Source organism: Thamnophis elegans, chromosome 4 (assembly GCF_009769535.1).
Source record: "Thamnophis elegans isolate rThaEle1 chromosome 4, rThaEle1.pri, whole genome shotgun sequence".
NCBI lineage: Eukaryota > Metazoa > Chordata > Lepidosauria > Squamata > Colubridae > Thamnophis > Thamnophis elegans.
The window spans coordinates 36226499-36244699 of record NC_045544.1 but is presented as its reverse complement, the minus strand read 5'-3'; the positions used below and the strand labels follow the sequence as shown (position 1 = coordinate 36244699).

The following is an 18201-nucleotide window of genomic DNA, read 5'->3' as shown; positions in this document are numbered from 1 at the left end:
TTAATGTGTTTTCTAATAAGCATGTTCTGAATTTTGCTGATAAGAAATTTGCTAATATGAATCATTTGTGGCTTCCTGTATCACAATAGGGGAGAGCAAAAAATTGTCTTATAGAATCTTTGAACTCAATGCAAAGTTAGAATGCTAATGCTGCTATAGAGAAGGATTATAGGAATGCCACAAATTATTACATAAATGGAACAAATGTTGCCAATCTTAGTTCAGCTTCAACAGTTTCATATTTGAAGTGAAGATTTTTTCTGTAAATAAAGTTTCGTCACCCTAACAACATGAACTTATTCTTTTCTTTATTAGGATGACAAAAATTCTATCAACTGGAACTAGTCAATAGGGAGACTAACTTCAACAAAGTGTTTAATGCAAGTCCTAATGTTGGTGTTATTAATCCTCTAGTAAAGGTATGGAACATAATTATTACCTTAAAAGTAGAAAATGGGGGTTGGTAATATTACAAATAACAGAAGTCTATTAACAAACACTAGACAACAACACAGGTTGGAAATAAGCAAGTTTTTCACAATGTGGTCAATTTTTCTTTTAAACAGGATATATAAGTGTGCTTGTATAGTATATTTGTTTAACATGGGATATCTTTTTTAAAAAGCAACATTTCCTTAAAGTCACACTCAACCTTGGTGACTTCCTGCCACCCTTTAATTCTTTTAGCAGCAATACATAGAGATTATTTCATGCTGCTATTTTTTTTACTTCCTGACCTCCTCTATAGGCTGTTGATGACTAATTTATTTTGAGCTTGTTTAGCATTTGAGGTGGTTCTATCATCTACGTGGGTACTGTATTTTAGAATCACTTTATATTTATTTCTCAGAAAGTTTGTTCCTGAAAACTTTCTCAAACTACATTGCTAATTATACCCATTTTTGCAACTGCACTTTGATTGCTAATATCCTCTTTCAAAATCAAATTTTGATATTTATTTGGTTTAGCATTTACTAGCACTGTAGTTAAGTGGACAGGAAATCTTAGTAAAAGTATCAGTATAAGGTTGCTTCTCTTCCTTCTTCTGGAGTTTCTGTTATAACAAAGTCCCTTCCCTGAAAAGAAGAAATACTTTGTTACATAGCAGCAATTCTGGACTCAGACTATTATCTTTATTTGCAGTTATGCCTTTGCATATTAGCATTCGAGTGTTGTGGATGTGTTTTCTTTAGTAAATTGTTATAAAAGAATCAAATGCTTCTCCCAGAAGAAAAAGCAATGGGATGCATGTTAGTCCAAAGGAAAAAACCTCAAAATCCACAATTGAAAAATACTTGGAATTATTGGATTGACTTGAAGTATCAAAAATTGTGGAAATCATGTGCTGTATTCTGTTTCAGAATATAAAATAAATAATATTTAATGTTAGGAAATATGAATAATTATTGCTAAAATCCAAGATTTTGCTATATAGTACATTTTCTATAACAAAAATTGTGCCATCAAGTGAAAGAATTGTCTTTTTATACTTCCTAACATGATGCTGAGTTAATAATAGACCTCATTGCTTCCCTTTCTCTACAATTGTCATCTATTTTTCATTTACATTTTATAGAGGATTGCTATGGTTGTTATTTCCAGTTGATGTTCTCATAGTACTGGCTACAATACACAAAGTGAACATCTCTTTAGAATCTCATACTTGATTTAAGTGTATTCTGTCTTCCTGTAATGGAATCCTTTAACATTGTTACATACATCTGTTTAATTTTTATTGTGTGAAATACGAACACAAGAGTTTTGATTTGAAATCTGTTTTATCTTTTTCTATACTTAAATATAAACTTCTTGACTTTTTAATTTTTTTGTCAGTTTTGGCACTGGAAATATCTTTACACCCTCTCGGTAATTTAATTATATATTTCAAACCATCTTTGCTAGACATTTGAACAGTTCTTTTGATTCAAAAAGAAAAAGAAAGAAAGCAGTTGAAATGGGTGTGTACCCAATTAAAAATAATTAAATGGGTCTACTCTTGAATTATTGTAGAATGAGTCTATTTCAATATACCATATTTTTCAGAGTATAAGACGCACCTTTTTCCCTCAAAAAAGAGGCAGAAAATTTGGGTGTGTCTTATACACTGAATACAGCATTTTTTGCCTCCCAAACCCCGCCCCTTCACCAAAATGGCCGTGCAGAGCCTCTAGAAGGGTTTCAGAGAGCTCCTGGGGGCTGGGGAGGGCAGAAATGAGTGAAAAACGGGCCTTTTTTGCTCAATTCCCCCTCCCCGACTACTCTATAAGCCTCCTAAAGCTATGCATGCAATTTTTTGCACAAAAAAAGGCCCATTTTTTGCTCATTCCCCCCCCCAGCACTCTGCAAGCCCCCTAAAGGCTATTCATGCCTTTGGGGGGGGGGACACAGCTTGATTGCAAATTATTACAAATGAAATAGTATCATTTACCCTGCTACAATATTATGTAAATGAGGCTGGGTGATTGTACAGTGAAAACATTGATAGCCTGACAGGATATAAAAGCCATCAGTCAAATCATTGCGATCCAGTATTTTCTGCAATATACTTTATGTTTTGTTAATTAATAACCTTCCCCCAAACAATAAAATACTGTGGAACTAGAGAAAATAACAAAGCACTGTTGCAGTTTTTTCAGATTTCATTTGTTTATTAGAAATTTGCCTTTAGTAGGTTTTTCTCACTCTGCTTCTAACAGGAAGATGGTTAACTCCTTATGTTGTCACTGCAATTCTGGGGGGAAATATAATTACCAAACTCCTTTCATTGACATGATCGTTTTTTTTTTTTAAATACATATTTTTTTTATAAAACCATGAAAGAAAAGCAATAGATATGGTGAAATTAAGAATGGCTTTAAAGAATTTAAAAATACCTGTGTCAACTTGAATCAATAGTAAACAGTTACCAGGATCTTCAAACTAAAATTAAAAGGCTATCTCCAGTGCAGGATCATTTTGATTGTAAACAGGGCACTGCGCCCTGGAGAATTGTACTGCTAACTAAAATAGTGTTAGTTCCGTGAGGAATCTTTCAGGTAAAATTATAGCAAAGCATGGCTTTGCAAGGTGACATGGCTTTTGTGTGGAAGCAACCTAAAACTGAAAAAGTAAGGGATCTTCACCTAAAACTATTTAATTGGGGAAAATTCTTCCATTTAAACTAAAATAAAATGAAGGAATTGGACTGCATTAGTTATCTATCCAAAATAAGAGTTCTTAGAACATTTTATGATAAAGTGTTTAAAAAGAGGTAATATCAATTAGTGTCAAAAATTATTATATAAAAAACTTAGTACATGGCTATAGAAATCAAATAAATAAATCATATTAATAAAATAACACTGAATTGTTTTCTGATATGGAAAAACCTTGAGACTGAGCTTAATGCCAAAATCTCTACTATATTTTATAAACACTAAAAAAGAAAAAAAACCTATTAAATAGTATAGGTAAGTATTTAATTTCTGACTTCACATGTGCACCAACCAGCTGCTCTCTTTCTGGCATGCGCATGTGCACACTCCAGTTTTGGCACTCAGTGCCAAAAAGGTTAACCATCACTGGTATATATGAAGTAGTTTTATTAAACATTCTTTGTTTAACAAAATTTAGTTAAAATCTATTATGTATATAAATAGGCCCTACTTATTTTAATATAATTAAATAGTTTATGGCCAGAGTAATTGAGGTCTTCTTCGCCTGACCCTAACCTTGACATAAACATGCCCTGGCAAACTGATAGCTAGCTAAATCAGCTATTTTAAAGATCTGACCAAACTCATAACATACATGTTTAGGGATGGTGATTGGTTTTTATTTTCCAATTAACAGGTGATATTTATCATGGTTTGCTGTTAATTGATAAATTGGTTTTCCCATCTATATGTTCAAGAATATAGAAAATGAATTAGTTGTATCTGGTAGACCATAATTATGTTTTAGATTATTCTGATTCTAAATCAGTACCTTCAGCAAAGTAACAAAGAACAGATAAACTTGAATGATATTGAAAATAGAGAGCAGATTTTTTTGTGAAAATCTGAAGGTTGTGGAATTAAGATCCTTAATCCAATCAAAAGATTTGTAATTTTTGAAGAACTATCTTATAGAAGAGTTCACTTAAGTGAGGCACTGCGTGGCTATTGGAAGCATTTTATTCAACTCTTCACCTATTTTTACTCAGGCTGGCAGAATATAAGAATTTGGTACCAATATGGCAACATCTGTTATATTCTCTTATCAGTTAAAGCCAGAAAAATAAAATAAATGGAAATTAAATATTTTTGTTGCAAGCTCTTTTTTTCCTGACAAATGAAATACTGGGCAAAACTTTTGCTTATAATCCTAGTTATTTATTTGTTTTGTTTTTTTAAATCTCACTTTCTATGAAAATATTTTGAAGCAGGATTTAATTCATTTTATGGCAACCAGGAACCATGATTATGTAAGGAAATGACTGCAAATAGAAAGTAAAATCAGTTTTTCTGATACACTTAAAACTTTCCAAATTTTTTGGTTGGGAGATTCAAAATTATAACAACAGTGTTACTTTTAACAGAAAAGTAGTTTCCACTGTTCTTCGGGAATTGAAGCTAAATAAGATAATCTACTAAAATTATTGAAAAGTCAGGCATCGTATTGCAGCAATCCCCAAACCATTAATAAAGAATAATAATTTAAACATTTCAGTAATTTCCTGATTTGTACACTCCCTTCCCTACATGTGTTATTTTTAATGCAGCAAAAGAAGAAGAATGATAGATCAGCAAACAGGTTTGTGAGTGTCCCCAATCTAAGTGCTTTGGAATCTAGTGGAGTGGGCAATGGACATGCTAACCGCCTGGACCCTATTCCTAATTCATCCATCCACGATATTGAGTTCAACAGCAGCAGACCACTTCCACAACCAATACCACCCAAAGAGCCCAAGATGGTTTTGAGGTGAGCAGAGCCTCACCAGTTTTTGATTATTTTTTTTCCTAACTTGGAAAACAAAAATTGATTTCTTTTTAGTTGACCCCCACCCACCCACTTGGTTTAGGAATACTGGAGTATAGATATTATTTTAGAATCATAATTTTTGCACTCTATTTTGCACTCTTTATAGTATCCCTTTTTATTGTAAAGCTTGTTGAAATATGATTCCCCCAGTAAGTCTTATTTCCCTTAAAATTTCAAAGTGTTATATTACCAATGTGTTGTGTGCTTTTACCTTTATGAACAATTGTTAAATGTTTGTTATTTCTACCTGCCCTTCGAGAATATGTTACAATCCCCCAAATCAAAATGATATTTTGTAATAGTGCTTCTAACAAAATATTTACCATATTAGATTTGTATTGATTTTCCTCACCACAGAATTTTTTTTTCGATAAACAAGCTTTGAGTATATGTGAATATAGTATGTGCATGTATTACATACCATTTAATGCTATGCTTCAGCATTAAAATATCAAGCTCCACTTTGCATTACAATTGGAATATGTTTTATTATCTAAATGAAATATCATTATATCTAGATATCCTGGAAAAGTAAATGTTTCTTTATTCTGCTTTAATGCCTTTTTGCAAATCTGGGGCAGAAAAAAAATAGGAAGTTTGCACTATAACATTTTATTTCTTAACTTGAATAAGAATCCCATAAAATGTAATCTTCCTTATTTTCCCTTTGCATGTAAAATGCATGTATGCTCAGACGCCATTAACAAGCATGTGCATGAATTATGATGACGGAGTTTCCTTACAAATTATTGTGTTCCCTGATTTGTCCTATAAACGGTAGGGATTATTTTAACGTTCTAGCTATATAATGTAATTATACTAAAGCAATAAAAGTATATGTAGTGATTGTATCGATACAGGTTTACTCGATAATTATGGGTAAAAAAAGAGCTTGCTTTGTACTGAATCCCTTGTTCTATTGTATCTGATTTCATATGCATGCAATTTCAATAATTTACTCTGAGTATGTAATATTTAAAGTATGTAATTGTTCAGTGCCAGATAATTCAGCATGACTAACGAATATGATGCTTGCATCATATTTGACAACTAACTTGATCAGAAGAAAAGGATGCTAAAAGAGGATGCTCTTTAAAAACAAACTTTCCCTTGCTCTTGCTTTTTTTTTTTTTTTTTTGACAAAGCAGCAACTCCAATTTTTTTTCCCAAACACTATTTTTTCCCTGTTGTGTGGCTTAGTGACTTGTCTATGCTGCTGATGCTCTCCAATGGAGTGGATGACCGAAGGTTGAAAATGGGGAATTAAACTACCTCACAGACTAACGTGACTTTGAAATTATAAAAGTTGATTCTGTGCTGTTTTTATATGCTTTTTCCAGGCAGTTTGCACCTTGACTCTTGGTTGTGGGTTAAATCTGTCTTTTCTTTTTATGAATCTAGCCCTCCTCAGACTGAAGCTTCCCCAATGGCTTCACCAGATCCACAACGTCAGGAATGGTTTGCTCGTTACTTCACATTCTGAGAGATTATTTTGAATGGCACAGCATGGTGTGGACTGTACTGTTCATAATAGCATGACCTTAAAATAAACCCTTATGTGAAACAAGCTTCCTTGTAATATGTCAAACACTGTGAATGAGAACGTATTTGTCTCTCTGATTTGAAAATGCACTCTATTTTATGTGATACTTGTTGGAATCACTTGACATAGTTATATAAATGTGCTTAATGACACTTATTTTTTTAAAATTGAAAAGTATTTAAACTTTGTAATTACTGCATAATAAAATTTCATAGAAGAAATACAATCTTTCCTTCACTTTTCCTATAAATATGTATTTTCTTTAGTTTCAGAGAAGATTTTCGCATCCCATTTCTCTCAAATGCAATTAATTGCATGGTTACTATATATTAAAATAAATTGTTAACAATTTAAAAATCAGACAATGGCAAAATATGTGCAAATCCATATATTTTTAATTAAATTAGAGAACAGACTTTAAAAATTGTGGTTTATTCTAAAAGTGGGGAAGAGTGCTAAATTATAATAATATATAAAGCAAGGTGGTGATAAGATTATAGTAAGAATAATGATGGATACTTTAATGTTGAAATTCATCAACTTTTGTCATAAATATTTTATAAATACATGCAGAAACTAATCTCTTTAGACATTTAACATTTGGGGTTACTACATTAGGTAATGCTGTTATTAATAAAGTGAAATGTATGGAAAGCTGCATTTTGAGGATATTTAACTTTTGGAAAAACTCAGGCATTAAGGAAAAATAGTTCCAAACAAAATAATTATGCATAATAAAGCATGCAAATCTTTCATTAGAGTTCCAGCATAAATGTTAACATTTTTCTCTTCCATTACAAAATTAAGCCACGACCATGTAATCTTTTTCACCTGGAGAATGAGCCTGATTTTCCACTCTATTACATTTATCTTATAATTGTGCAGGTTTTCTGAGAGAAAAGATGTAATATACTGGCAAATCTGGTTTTTATATATTTTGTTAATACTATTGATGTTATTTCCAAGATTACCACAATAAAACTAACACTGGTAATCTCAGGGAGAAGCTTTTCTTGTTTTATGAGTGTACTTTTAAGATTTGATCTTTGTATGCATAAAGGGGGAGTAGGGAAATTGTGTTGTTATTTTAAAAAGTTTTTATTCTTAGATACAAAAATATAGCTCTCCATTATTTCTGCTAAAGCCTGACTGCATCTTCCCATTATGCAACAGCATAATCAACCAATGGTTCCACCAATAATAGTAAATTTTATATGTAGCATATGTACAAAAAATTTGTATGTTTTCATATAAAATGTCCTAATCAGACTTTTCAAATTGTATCTCCTGTAAACTCATCCTGAATGCTTCACTGGAAGCAGTGTTCTAATGCTTTCCTGCTAATCTAAAGCAGTATTTGGCAGATATTCTATGGTCTGTGTAAAGGTACATACAACCTTTACATTAGAAGAAAGCCATATTAAGTTAAAGTTGGATTTCTTGGCTGTTACGTATAAAAATATATACTGAATAATTTTGCAATGATGATTGCAATACTATTGTGTTATGTTTTTCTTTAAAATTGTATGATTTGTTTACCTTAATACTAAAGGATTGGCTGGAGGGCACCAGAATTCTGTAGTTAACATGTTGAATTAGAACTACTAGTAGGCAATCCCAAACAGAAGTAGATCCACAACAATGAAAACTTATTTGGTGACTTTTTATCCAGTTACCTTCTCTAAGCCCAGCTTACCTCATATGGTTGTTGTGGGAGGAAAATGGAGGAAGGATATCTTATATATCATCTTAAACTCCTAAGGAAAGGTGGGATATAAGTCAAATGTTAAACTTCAAAACTATAATAGTATTTTAGTATTCTTGTTCACATTTTTTTTAGTGTAATATCAATGAAATCAACTTCTTTTCTATACTGAGAATATGAAAGAAGACATTCATTTGCATATTTTATTCTGCCGCAGCAACTTTCTACAAGACAGAAACTGTTTTATCAGAAAACACAAGTCATCTCCCCATACCAATTTTAAATTCAGTCTTCAAATTTAATAAACTAACCTTCAAAATAGTATTATCCAATGTGTTAATGCATAGAAACTTGCTTTCATATTATATCAAAATTATGGAAAACATTCAAAAGAGCTTTGCAAAGCAAATCACTACAAGCTTTTCTCCACAATACTAACAGTCACATCCTTTGGAAAGTGTGCATGGCTACTGCAAAAGCTGTTTCCAGGATGTGTTCAGACATCTCTTAAACTGTTATAGCACCAAAGTAACTGTATATGGCTCAGGCAATGGGAGACAGCCTTCAAAGCAGTTTTACATGCTTTCCCAAGGTACAGTTGCTTTAATACCTCAAGGATGAGCGCCTCACCATGCCAACACACTTTGCAAGGCACCTTTTTTCAAGATTTCAGATTCAATTTTGTAGGAAGCTGAAAGTGAGCTTTAAAAAGCCCAGTCATTTCAATATGAGATGGCAAATAAATAGATAAACTACTCTCCTTGCAGTCTAGTCATTTGTTTTCAACAATTTGCTATAAATGATACAATTTCTCATTAACTTATAACGTTCAACCTATACATGTAAAAGTTGTTCTGTAAATAGCAATCTGCTAATACTGTGATCTCCAATATGGCAACTTGGAATGCTAGTGCTCTTGCTGTGCAACAGGTTCTATGCTACCTTTTATAATTTTTTAAATTAAAAAAATTGGTGATGCTGCAAAATGAAGTATTAGTCTCCAGAACTGAAAGCACCTCTGGTTATTCTAGAAGCTTACTTTTATAACAACAACTTAATGCACAGCAGTGTATTAAATGTCATATATTTTGAAGCCACATACAGCACCTTCAAGGCAACATACGTTATGTGACATCGTGTCACTTTCTAAAAAAATATTTTATATATTTAAACAGCATATTTAAAAGCATACATCATATGATTTATTATGAGAAAGCAGCATACATTTCATTACTGCACACTTAGCTTCATTTCTACAAATGTAAATACTGGTAGATTTGAGAAATCTATTTTACTTGTATTTCCTTTTTATTTTGCAAACTTTTTAAGGCATAAGCAATCTCTCACTATCATAAACAGAATAAAAGAAATGTTAGTTTCAAAGTTTGCCTTGAAAATTCAGCCATTTTGACTGTCAAAGGTAGATTGCTCAAACTATTCCTATATCTTGGACCTACTCCAATATGCCCTCTAGATATATCTTACTGAACAATCGCCCTACTTGACATTTTCCAGTGGGATCAGATGTCATTTTTGGTTCGTTGGTTTTTAAATGATGTACAACTAATGGAAAAATGTGTTAGAAGTAGGAAACGTGGAGGTTTATACAAGCAGGAATTTTATAGGACAATAGACTTATCCTTAAATTTCTCACTACCAACACTACCAACACTCAATGGTACAGAAAAGGTCCAAAAATATTTGCAAAGCTTTTTGTTTGTTCATGCAGTCATCCAATCCCTTCCATATGAGCCTATTACTGACTGACAATTTCCCATGAAGAAATCCTGCTTACTGATTCCCATGAAGAAATATTGGTTATATCCTGCAGTAATGTTTCCACCGTACTGCCTCTTTTCAAAATAAATGCAGTTCTTTTAAGTGTGCATAAGCTCTAGCATATCCTAAACTAAATCAAGTAAAGTATATACAGCAGTGTAAAAAACGGACACAATTCCCTTCAGACATAGAAAAATGTTCAGCTCTTCTAACTCTAGGGCCGCATGTGTTTTATTAACCGATACCAACTCAGTAGGAACCCTAAAGATAGTTGATACAAAAAAAAATACTGGTACATGAGGATCATTGCTGGTATTTCCAAAACAGGATTCAAGTATTAACCTTCCTGAGGACTTCCCATCACACTTAATTTATGCGTTTTCTTTCTCTTGTGTCTTAATCTGAGGACAAAGCTCTCTTCCACTATAGTACTTTTGGTATGTTTGTGCCTTCTAGACTAGGGGTCTCCAACCTTGACAACTTTAAGACTTATGAACTTCAACTCTCAGAGTTTCTCAGCCAGTTTTGCTGAGAAGTCCATAAATCTTAAAGTTGCCAAGGTTGGAAACCCCTGGTCTAGACAGCGATTCCTGGCAACAGCCTGAATAAGCCCCTGCGATTTTCTTGGCAAGATTTCAGAAGCCACTTTGCTTTTTCCTAGTTCTGAAAATGACCGGCTCAAGGAAGACGAGAACTCACGGTTTCCGGCCTACACCGAATTTTACTGCTCAAAGAAATAATACAGATAAGAACAGATTTGGGGGGGGGGGGGGACAGCCACGGATAATTAATTTCTGCTTTTTTCCGGTCTGCAAGAGAAACAACTCCCCCCCCCCCAATTCCGGTGCCATCACGTTGTCTAACTGGAGGACAGCTTCAATTCCCACTCTCCAATTTTAAAGTTCAATATTGCAGCCCACCTGCTCCATCTCACGCCTATTCACGGAGTAGCAGTTTATTACAACCCAGTCAAAAAAGTGGAAGTCCCGAGGACGGAGCCGGCAAGCCTGCTTCGATTTTTCTTCGAAGGGCTTCATTTACTCAGCGAGGCCTGATCACCGCCAATCGTCGTCGTCGTCGTCCCCGCAACCCTCGCCCCAGGGGCAGCACAGACAGATCCAGCAACCCAAAAGGGGAATCGCCCGCCCTTTCCCCGCCTGTCATCAAGCGGCGAAGTCGGAGGAGAGGAGCCAATCTTCGCCGGTCCCGCCTCCTCCTTCTCCTCCTCCTGCCGGCTGGTTCCTGGCGCTCGTTTTTGCCGCCAGACGGGTAAAAGGTTTTCCCGCCAGCCCTAAGCTTCGCCTTGCGGATGGTAAGTGGCGTGGAGTGACGGAGAAACGTCCCGCTCCGGGGAGTTCGCGCTGCTCCTCTTTTGCAGCGCGGCCCCCCTATTTCTCCTTCACCGACCCGGGTAAGCCCGCCGGCGTGAAACTTCAGGGCCAAACTTCGCCTGCCTCTTAATTGAGCCGCTCGGAGCTTGCCCGCCCCTCCTTCAGCCCCGCCCTCGTCACTTCTGATTCTCCAACAGGGTTTTCTACAATAACGGTAGCACCTAGATGTGTAGACCGCTTCACAGTGCTTTTACAGCCCTCTCTAAGTGGTTTACACAGTCAGCATATTTCTCCCAGCAATCTGGGTCCTTATTTTATCCATCTCGCAAGAATGGGGGAGAGGTTGGGGGAGAGAAGTATCTTTGAGCTCAGAAGGCTAAATTGGAGCGAAAGAACCTTCGCTTGCGCCAAATGCAGCCTTGGACTCTCTCACACACACACAAACACTCACTCAATCACTCACCTGAAGATTGAACTATACAAATCTGGGGAGAAGCAAAAATATTTTGAGACACGATGCTGCCCTACCTTTTCTAAATGTTTACATCAAATTCTTATTTATTTAGTTGTTCTATACTTTGCTGCATTCAGGACTATTCTCAGAATATTTTTTTTACCAGTTTGGTAGGTCTCCTTTTCTGGATTTCCTGGAAAATACCTGTTTTCTCTTCATTTGGTTTTAAATATGCCTGGCATAATATAAGTAGCTGGTTAGATCGGTAATTATAAAGCACTAAAATGAGTACATTTAATAAAAAACAAAAATGTTGCAGGTTGATTACCCAAAAATTGAAGTGAAAAGGGAGACAACAGGGAACAGAGATAAACAAAAACTGGATCTGAAATTGCAGTTAATCTAACAATCTGTTTTTCTGCTTCTGTTGGCCAGATCATTGTGGAAGGCTTGATACAATAATTAATATAGCTCTGTAGCTACTTAATGCTCATAAGAATGCTCAGGAATCTTTTTATGAAGTTACGATTGAAATCACACCAAAAGCAACAGTTGGAGCTACCCTGTATTTGGCTAATTCTTGAGGAGTAAGAGGAAATTTTTCTGTTCACTGTTTCACATATATATTTTCTGCAAATTAGGAATGTTTCCAATATTTTGATATATTTTCTCTGTTAACAAGAAATGTTTTTTTTTCCTACTCTGGAGTTACTGCTCTGTTGTACTGTTTCTTATGAAACTGTTCAACGCTTTAAAAACCAGAAATGTAAAAAATAGCTTTTAAAAATTGAAGGTCTTCCAGACTAGATTTCTGTTATAGAATCACATCACTACACAGAATTTTACAGGAGATCCAGCTCTTAATAATAATTCATTCATAGTTCCCCCAATTCTGTTATTTTTTTATCTAAATAAATTCGGCAAGAATGATAAACTGTAAACCTTTCCTTGGTTACCATCAGGAGCTATTAATCTGGAAGCACCCTTTTTCAAAGAGAAGAACGCTTTTTTTTACTGTGACCCTGAGATCGAATAAGTTCTGCTCTTCTGTACATGATAAACATTGTTTGAAAGTACTAACATGCCAACTGAACCCAAAATGAGTTGACTCCTCATCTGCCATAGTATGTTTTCTTTGATTATTATTATTTGTACAGATTTTGCATTTGTTAGCTATTCTGAGTCAAATTTGTAAGCCATATATATATTATATATATTATATATATTATATATATATATATATATATATATAATATATATATACACACACACACATACATACATAATACAGTGTATGAACATAAGTATTATTGAAATGTGCTGACAAGGAGATAATAAAAAGGTTTTATCCAAGAAAGGAAGCAAAATAGAGAGCAAGGATTCAGGGGAAGAGTTGAAACATAATTATGAAGCAAATTAGTTTGATGCAATGTGCTAGAAGCATAATTTAATTAAGTTAGTTTATATTGTCTTGTATCTCTTCTAATTATAGGATTCATGATGGTTTTAACTACAGAGCAAATAAACCTGATTGGACAAGTATTTGAATCATATATTCTGGCATATCACCAAAATGACGTCTTGCAGATTTTAAGGGAAAAAGATGATGATGCCCATTACCCAGTTATTGTGATGCATTGACACTTTTTGAAACCAACATGGAAATTGGTGAATATTTAATGCCTTCCCCAATGAAGTGCTTCCCATTTTTGATAATGCATTGCGTAGAACAGCTGCGACAGTTTGTCAGTCAGCTTCCCAAGCCCAGGAATTCATCATTAAACAGAATCTCCATGCCAGAGTATCAGGTAAATTGCATTTCTTGTGATACATAAAAATCTTGGTTAGTTTTGTAAAAAGTTTCTGTGGATTATGTAAATATACTTTTATAGCAGGACTCTGCTTTTCATTAAGATAGCCTTATTGCACATGCCAAACTTGAACAATAACTTTCATAATTTCCAATTAATATTGGTAGCTGAGGATAATTGGAACAATTTTTAGCCAGAAAAGGCTGACTTACAGAATTCAAATCCAAGAGCAAAACTGCTGACTAGACTACAGAATTGAGAATAGGGACCAAGATGCTTTTTCTTGGTCCTTCTCAAGAGGTTTGGGGTAGTTTATGGAAATTCTGCACACACACACGCTGATGCACACACACTGTCTTCTTTTTCTTCTTTCAGTGGTAATTTTCAGTATACTTCCCCAGTTCCAAGCTTTTTTATTTAATATCTCTATATCTTTATATCTACAGTACCATTGATGGCATGCTCTTTTTCCAGTTTCAGTTCAGTGATTTAATTTCTTTCCTTCACAACAGTCAACACTTTCCTAGTCAACCTTCATATCTTATAATTTGTTAAACAAATTGGATGGACGGACAGATAGACAAACAAGGCACACAGACAAATAGTTATAAAAAATATCCACACTGCTTATATTTTATTTCTAGATTCCAAATTCTTGTTTGAAGGGGTTTTTTTTTGCAAGAGAGGCTGGTAGTTCTTTGAAACAGTGTATCTTTTTTCTCTGACATGATTAACCCCTGTTTTAAAATAGGTCACATAGCTTAAGCCAATTAATAGAGGGGAAAGGATATTACAGGGAAAATATGGGAAACAAAATTCCCCTTTTAATCTTCTAAAGAGTATAATCTATTTGAATCTATAGAAATATAAGGTCGCCTCAAAAAGGAGCAGGAGTTCTGATGGAATTTTTTTGTTTTAAAAAATCTGTTTTATGAAGTAATTTTAGATGATTTAACCCACTAAAATTATATATTGTGTCTATTGTTTTTATATGATAGCAAGTTCCTTTCTGATGCTGAGTCTCTTTAATGTTTGCTGTTGAAGTTTGAGTAGGAACACTAAAATATTGTTAGGTGGGTTTCTAAAAATTTTGACAAATATATCCTTAAATAAGGGATACATAAAAAACGATCAGCAAACTTCTTCAACATCTGATTAGATATTGAGTTTACAGATTATATAAATCCATTATTTTTTCATTTGGTTTTAGCTTAGCATGCTATGTGTAGCCAGCCTCTTTAGTTTTAAATGATCGTTTAAATCTTAGCATGTTATCCAAAGAAAGTACTTGGTCCCCTGTATTTGGCCATCCACACTTAGATGAAATGTGCGAACCAAGAATTCCTGAGGCCAAGTTGCTAAATCAAAATTAAAAGTTAGTGGAAACTGCCAATGAAATAATCTCTCTTTGTTGTTTGATTGTTGTTTCAACAGGTTTACCTGTGTGCCCAGAACTAACGAGAGACCACATCCCAAAGACTAGAGACGTAGGGCATTTCTTGTCAGTCACTGGCACTGTTATTCGGACCAGCCTAGTGAAAGTCCTGGAATTTGAGCGGGATTACATGTGCAATAAATGCAAGCATATCTTTGTGGTCAAGGCTGACTTTGAACAATATTATGCCTTCTGTCGTCCATCAACCTGCCCTGGGAAAGAAGGTTGCACCTCCTCAAAGTTCACTTGTCTCTCTGGAACATCCTGTGCTCCCAGTAGATGCAAAGACTATCAAGAGATAAAGATTCAAGAGCAGGTTGTAAAAAAAGTATTCACACAGATTTGGTTGGCTATACATTTCTTGAGGGATTTACTGGGTAAATGGTAGAAGCCATGTAAGATCCTTTCTCCATGTTACTGTTGCCTTTTCCATTATGTGAAAAATGTTTCATAGGGAACTTAGCTGATGGAAGTGTAAAGTCAGACCTAGGGTTCCTTTTGTCCCCCTTTTGCTATTCTTGTATCCCATAAATATACTTTAAATCTTTTAAAAGAATCAAATCTTTTAAAGCAGATTTGTAGGAGTATAATGTGAAAGGATTGCATTCTAGTTATTCTTCCAGAGGGCAAGCATGCTTCTAATTGCAGTGTAAATGCAAGGGCATCTGCTTCTGAATCAATCATTCAATTTTATTAGAGTCACAGACCAACATTGGAATCTGATTCTGAAGAAACTTATATAAGATAGACTCTAATGGAAATTTAGATCAAATGAAAGCAGATTTCTAAACAGTTGCTTGTCTAAATACCCACAGGGTGATCACTATTTATTTCTAGTTTATCATACCTTCTGTAAAATTGGACTCATAGCCAATACAGTTGGCCACTGGTTCTCATCTGGTAACATAATAAATTAGTTGTTCTCATCTGGTAACATACATAAATTTAGTTGTAGTCCTTGAAACTTGTAAGTATTTGCTAATCTACAATAAGCACCCTGTCGGCTGTGACCAGGGGGGCTTTGCCCAGGTTCGTCTGGTCCGCCAGTTACGACCCTACCTGAATTGGGAGGCTCTCACAACAGTCACTCGAGCCCTTGTGATCTCTAGGCTGGAATACTGCAATGTGCTCTACATGGGGCTGCCCCTGAAGTGCATCCGGCGACTGCAGTTAGTCCAGAATGCAGCCGCGCGAGTGATAGTGGGCGCACCGCGGTTCGCCCACGTTACACCCATCCGCGAGCTGCACTGGCTACCTGTCGATCTCCGGGTGCGCTTCAGGGTACTGATGACCACCTTTAAAGCACTCCATGGTAGTGGATCTGGGTACTTGAGAGACCGCCTTCTGCCGATTACCTCCCTCCGACCGATTAGATCGCACAGACTGGGCCTCCTCCGAATTCCATCCGCCAGTCAATGTCGACTGGCGACTACAGGGAGGAGAGCCTTTTCTGTTGCAGCTCCGACCCTGTGGAACAATCTCCCCGTCGAGATACGCACCCTCACCACCGTCCAGGCCTTCCGCGCAGCCCTCAAGACCTGGCTCTCCCAACAGGCCTGGGGATAAGTCCTTAATTTGCCCCACCCGAGTGTTGAATGTAGAATGCATGTTGTGTTTTACTACTTATCTTGTTTTTATATCGTTTATTGTGTATTGTACCCCCTCCCTAATGGTTGTAAGCCGCCCTGAGTCCCCTCAGGGAAAAGGGCGGCCTATAAATTTTAATAAAATACCAAAAAAAAAAAAAAACCAAATAAAATAAATACATTTTATGTTGTCCAGGCTCAAAGGCTTTCTGTTGGAAATATTCCCCGTTCTATGATGGTGGTCCTTGAAGATGATTTAGTTGACGGTTGCAAATCTGGTGAGTTCTATGACATATTCTTTTGGAAAATAACTTCATTTTAGGCATTCATACTTAAAGAAGAATTCAAATTAACATTTTAAACATGTTCTTCTCTACTAGTAATGTTCATGTCATGTTGTTTCATTGTTGTTACAATTTTATTGATTGTATAACATGAAATGCCATTGTCTTAGATCAAAACTTCAAATTATATGATGATTGATGTTTAAAATTTCCAAGTCTCAAAAAAACTATTCGTCAATAATGGACACATTGCAATACACACTCTTCTATGCCAACACCTTTCCACAGAATTTGGGCTGATGTGTTCAAAATACTGTTCCCCGTTAACAGTCTTTATTTTTATGTTTTAATAAAATTTAAAAGAAAATAAAAATTTAATTGCATGCAAATGTGGGGGTGGGTGGGGGGAATGGATTGTAGATTCTTCTAGGTGTTTACTTTCTTGTTAACATTTTCCTGCAATTAATTTTTTAAACAGTCCAATAGCCAGAGCTCTCTGGATTTACAATAAGCACATACACTCCCTAAGAGAGAAAATACAATTTGTGTTAAAACATATCCAATAAAATAAAATACAAAAACATTACACAAGTTAGGCAAGCTGGTCATCACCAAATATAATTAAAAGCTGATGGTAGCATGCTAACATAGGGATCATTTGGGATTCTCTGGGAAGTGTTGCATAAATAGTGCTACCACCTTGTAAACATCCTCTTCACCTCCTTTGGTATGGAGAGACTCCTCAGAAGATAGTAAAGTCTGGGTACATACATACAAGAGAAGGCACTCTCCTTCAGTTCGTCCAAAACAGGTTTCAAAGTAACTGCTTTGTAATTTCCTCAATTCCTTCTCTATCTCCTTTTAAAGATGTGAGTGATATTGGCCTTTTTTCTAATCCTTGTGGAAGGATTCCTGTCTTTTGTGAGAAGTAGCATATATGGTGAACAGCTTAGCACTTTTATTCAAAAAAGTTTTTGAATTCCTTTAGAATCCTGGAATGTCTAGAAAACTATAGCCAGTTAGAATAAACAATAATATGCTAAATTAACATAGGGATTAGCAAGATATATGAGACCATTATGTTCCCAAATGCAAATAATTACGTGAGTTGATGTTTTGACTTGACACAATGGCATTTCACATTGTAACATCAGTATAATTATAATAATAGCAATGAAACAATATGACATGTACATTACAGACAGGCAAAGCTTTTATACTATGGGTACCAAATTTTTATGACAGTTCTTGGTGTTTGTTTGTTTTGTCTTC

General features: G+C 35.0%; 2 protein-coding genes and 1 long non-coding RNA gene across 3 annotated transcripts in view; 2 read left to right on the top strand and 1 right to left on the bottom strand.

The window, feature by feature from the left end:
• FAM184A (family with sequence similarity 184 member A) overlaps positions 1 to 7250 on the top strand; it is a 51346-nt gene extending 44096 nt beyond the window's left edge. The window contains 3 exon segments of the mRNA XM_032215082.1: positions 316 to 419; positions 4742 to 4941; positions 6403 to 7250. Of these exon segments, the coding sequence (XP_032070973.1) occupies positions 316 to 419; positions 4742 to 4941; positions 6403 to 6484 (386 nt within the window). The 3' untranslated portion in view covers positions 6485 to 7250.
• Positions 428 to 11033, bottom strand: LOC116507135. The gene is made up of 3 exons (XR_004255161.1): positions 10949 to 11033; positions 8241 to 8301; positions 428 to 1076 (listed from the first exon to the last, which is right to left on the bottom strand). It is a non-coding gene; the product is annotated as an uncharacterized LOC116507135 (long non-coding RNA).
• Positions 11034 to 11264: 231 nt separating this feature from the next.
• MCM9 (minichromosome maintenance 9 homologous recombination repair factor) overlaps positions 11265 to 18201 on the top strand; it is a 43255-nt gene continuing 36318 nt past the window's right edge. Inside the window, 6 exon segments of the mRNA XM_032215079.1 lie at positions 11265 to 11340; positions 13306 to 13443; positions 13446 to 13487; positions 13490 to 13621; positions 15059 to 15375; positions 16842 to 16923. Of these exon segments, the coding sequence (XP_032070970.1) occupies positions 13311 to 13443; positions 13446 to 13487; positions 13490 to 13621; positions 15059 to 15375; positions 16842 to 16923 (706 nt within the window). The 5' untranslated portion in view covers positions 11265 to 11340; positions 13306 to 13310.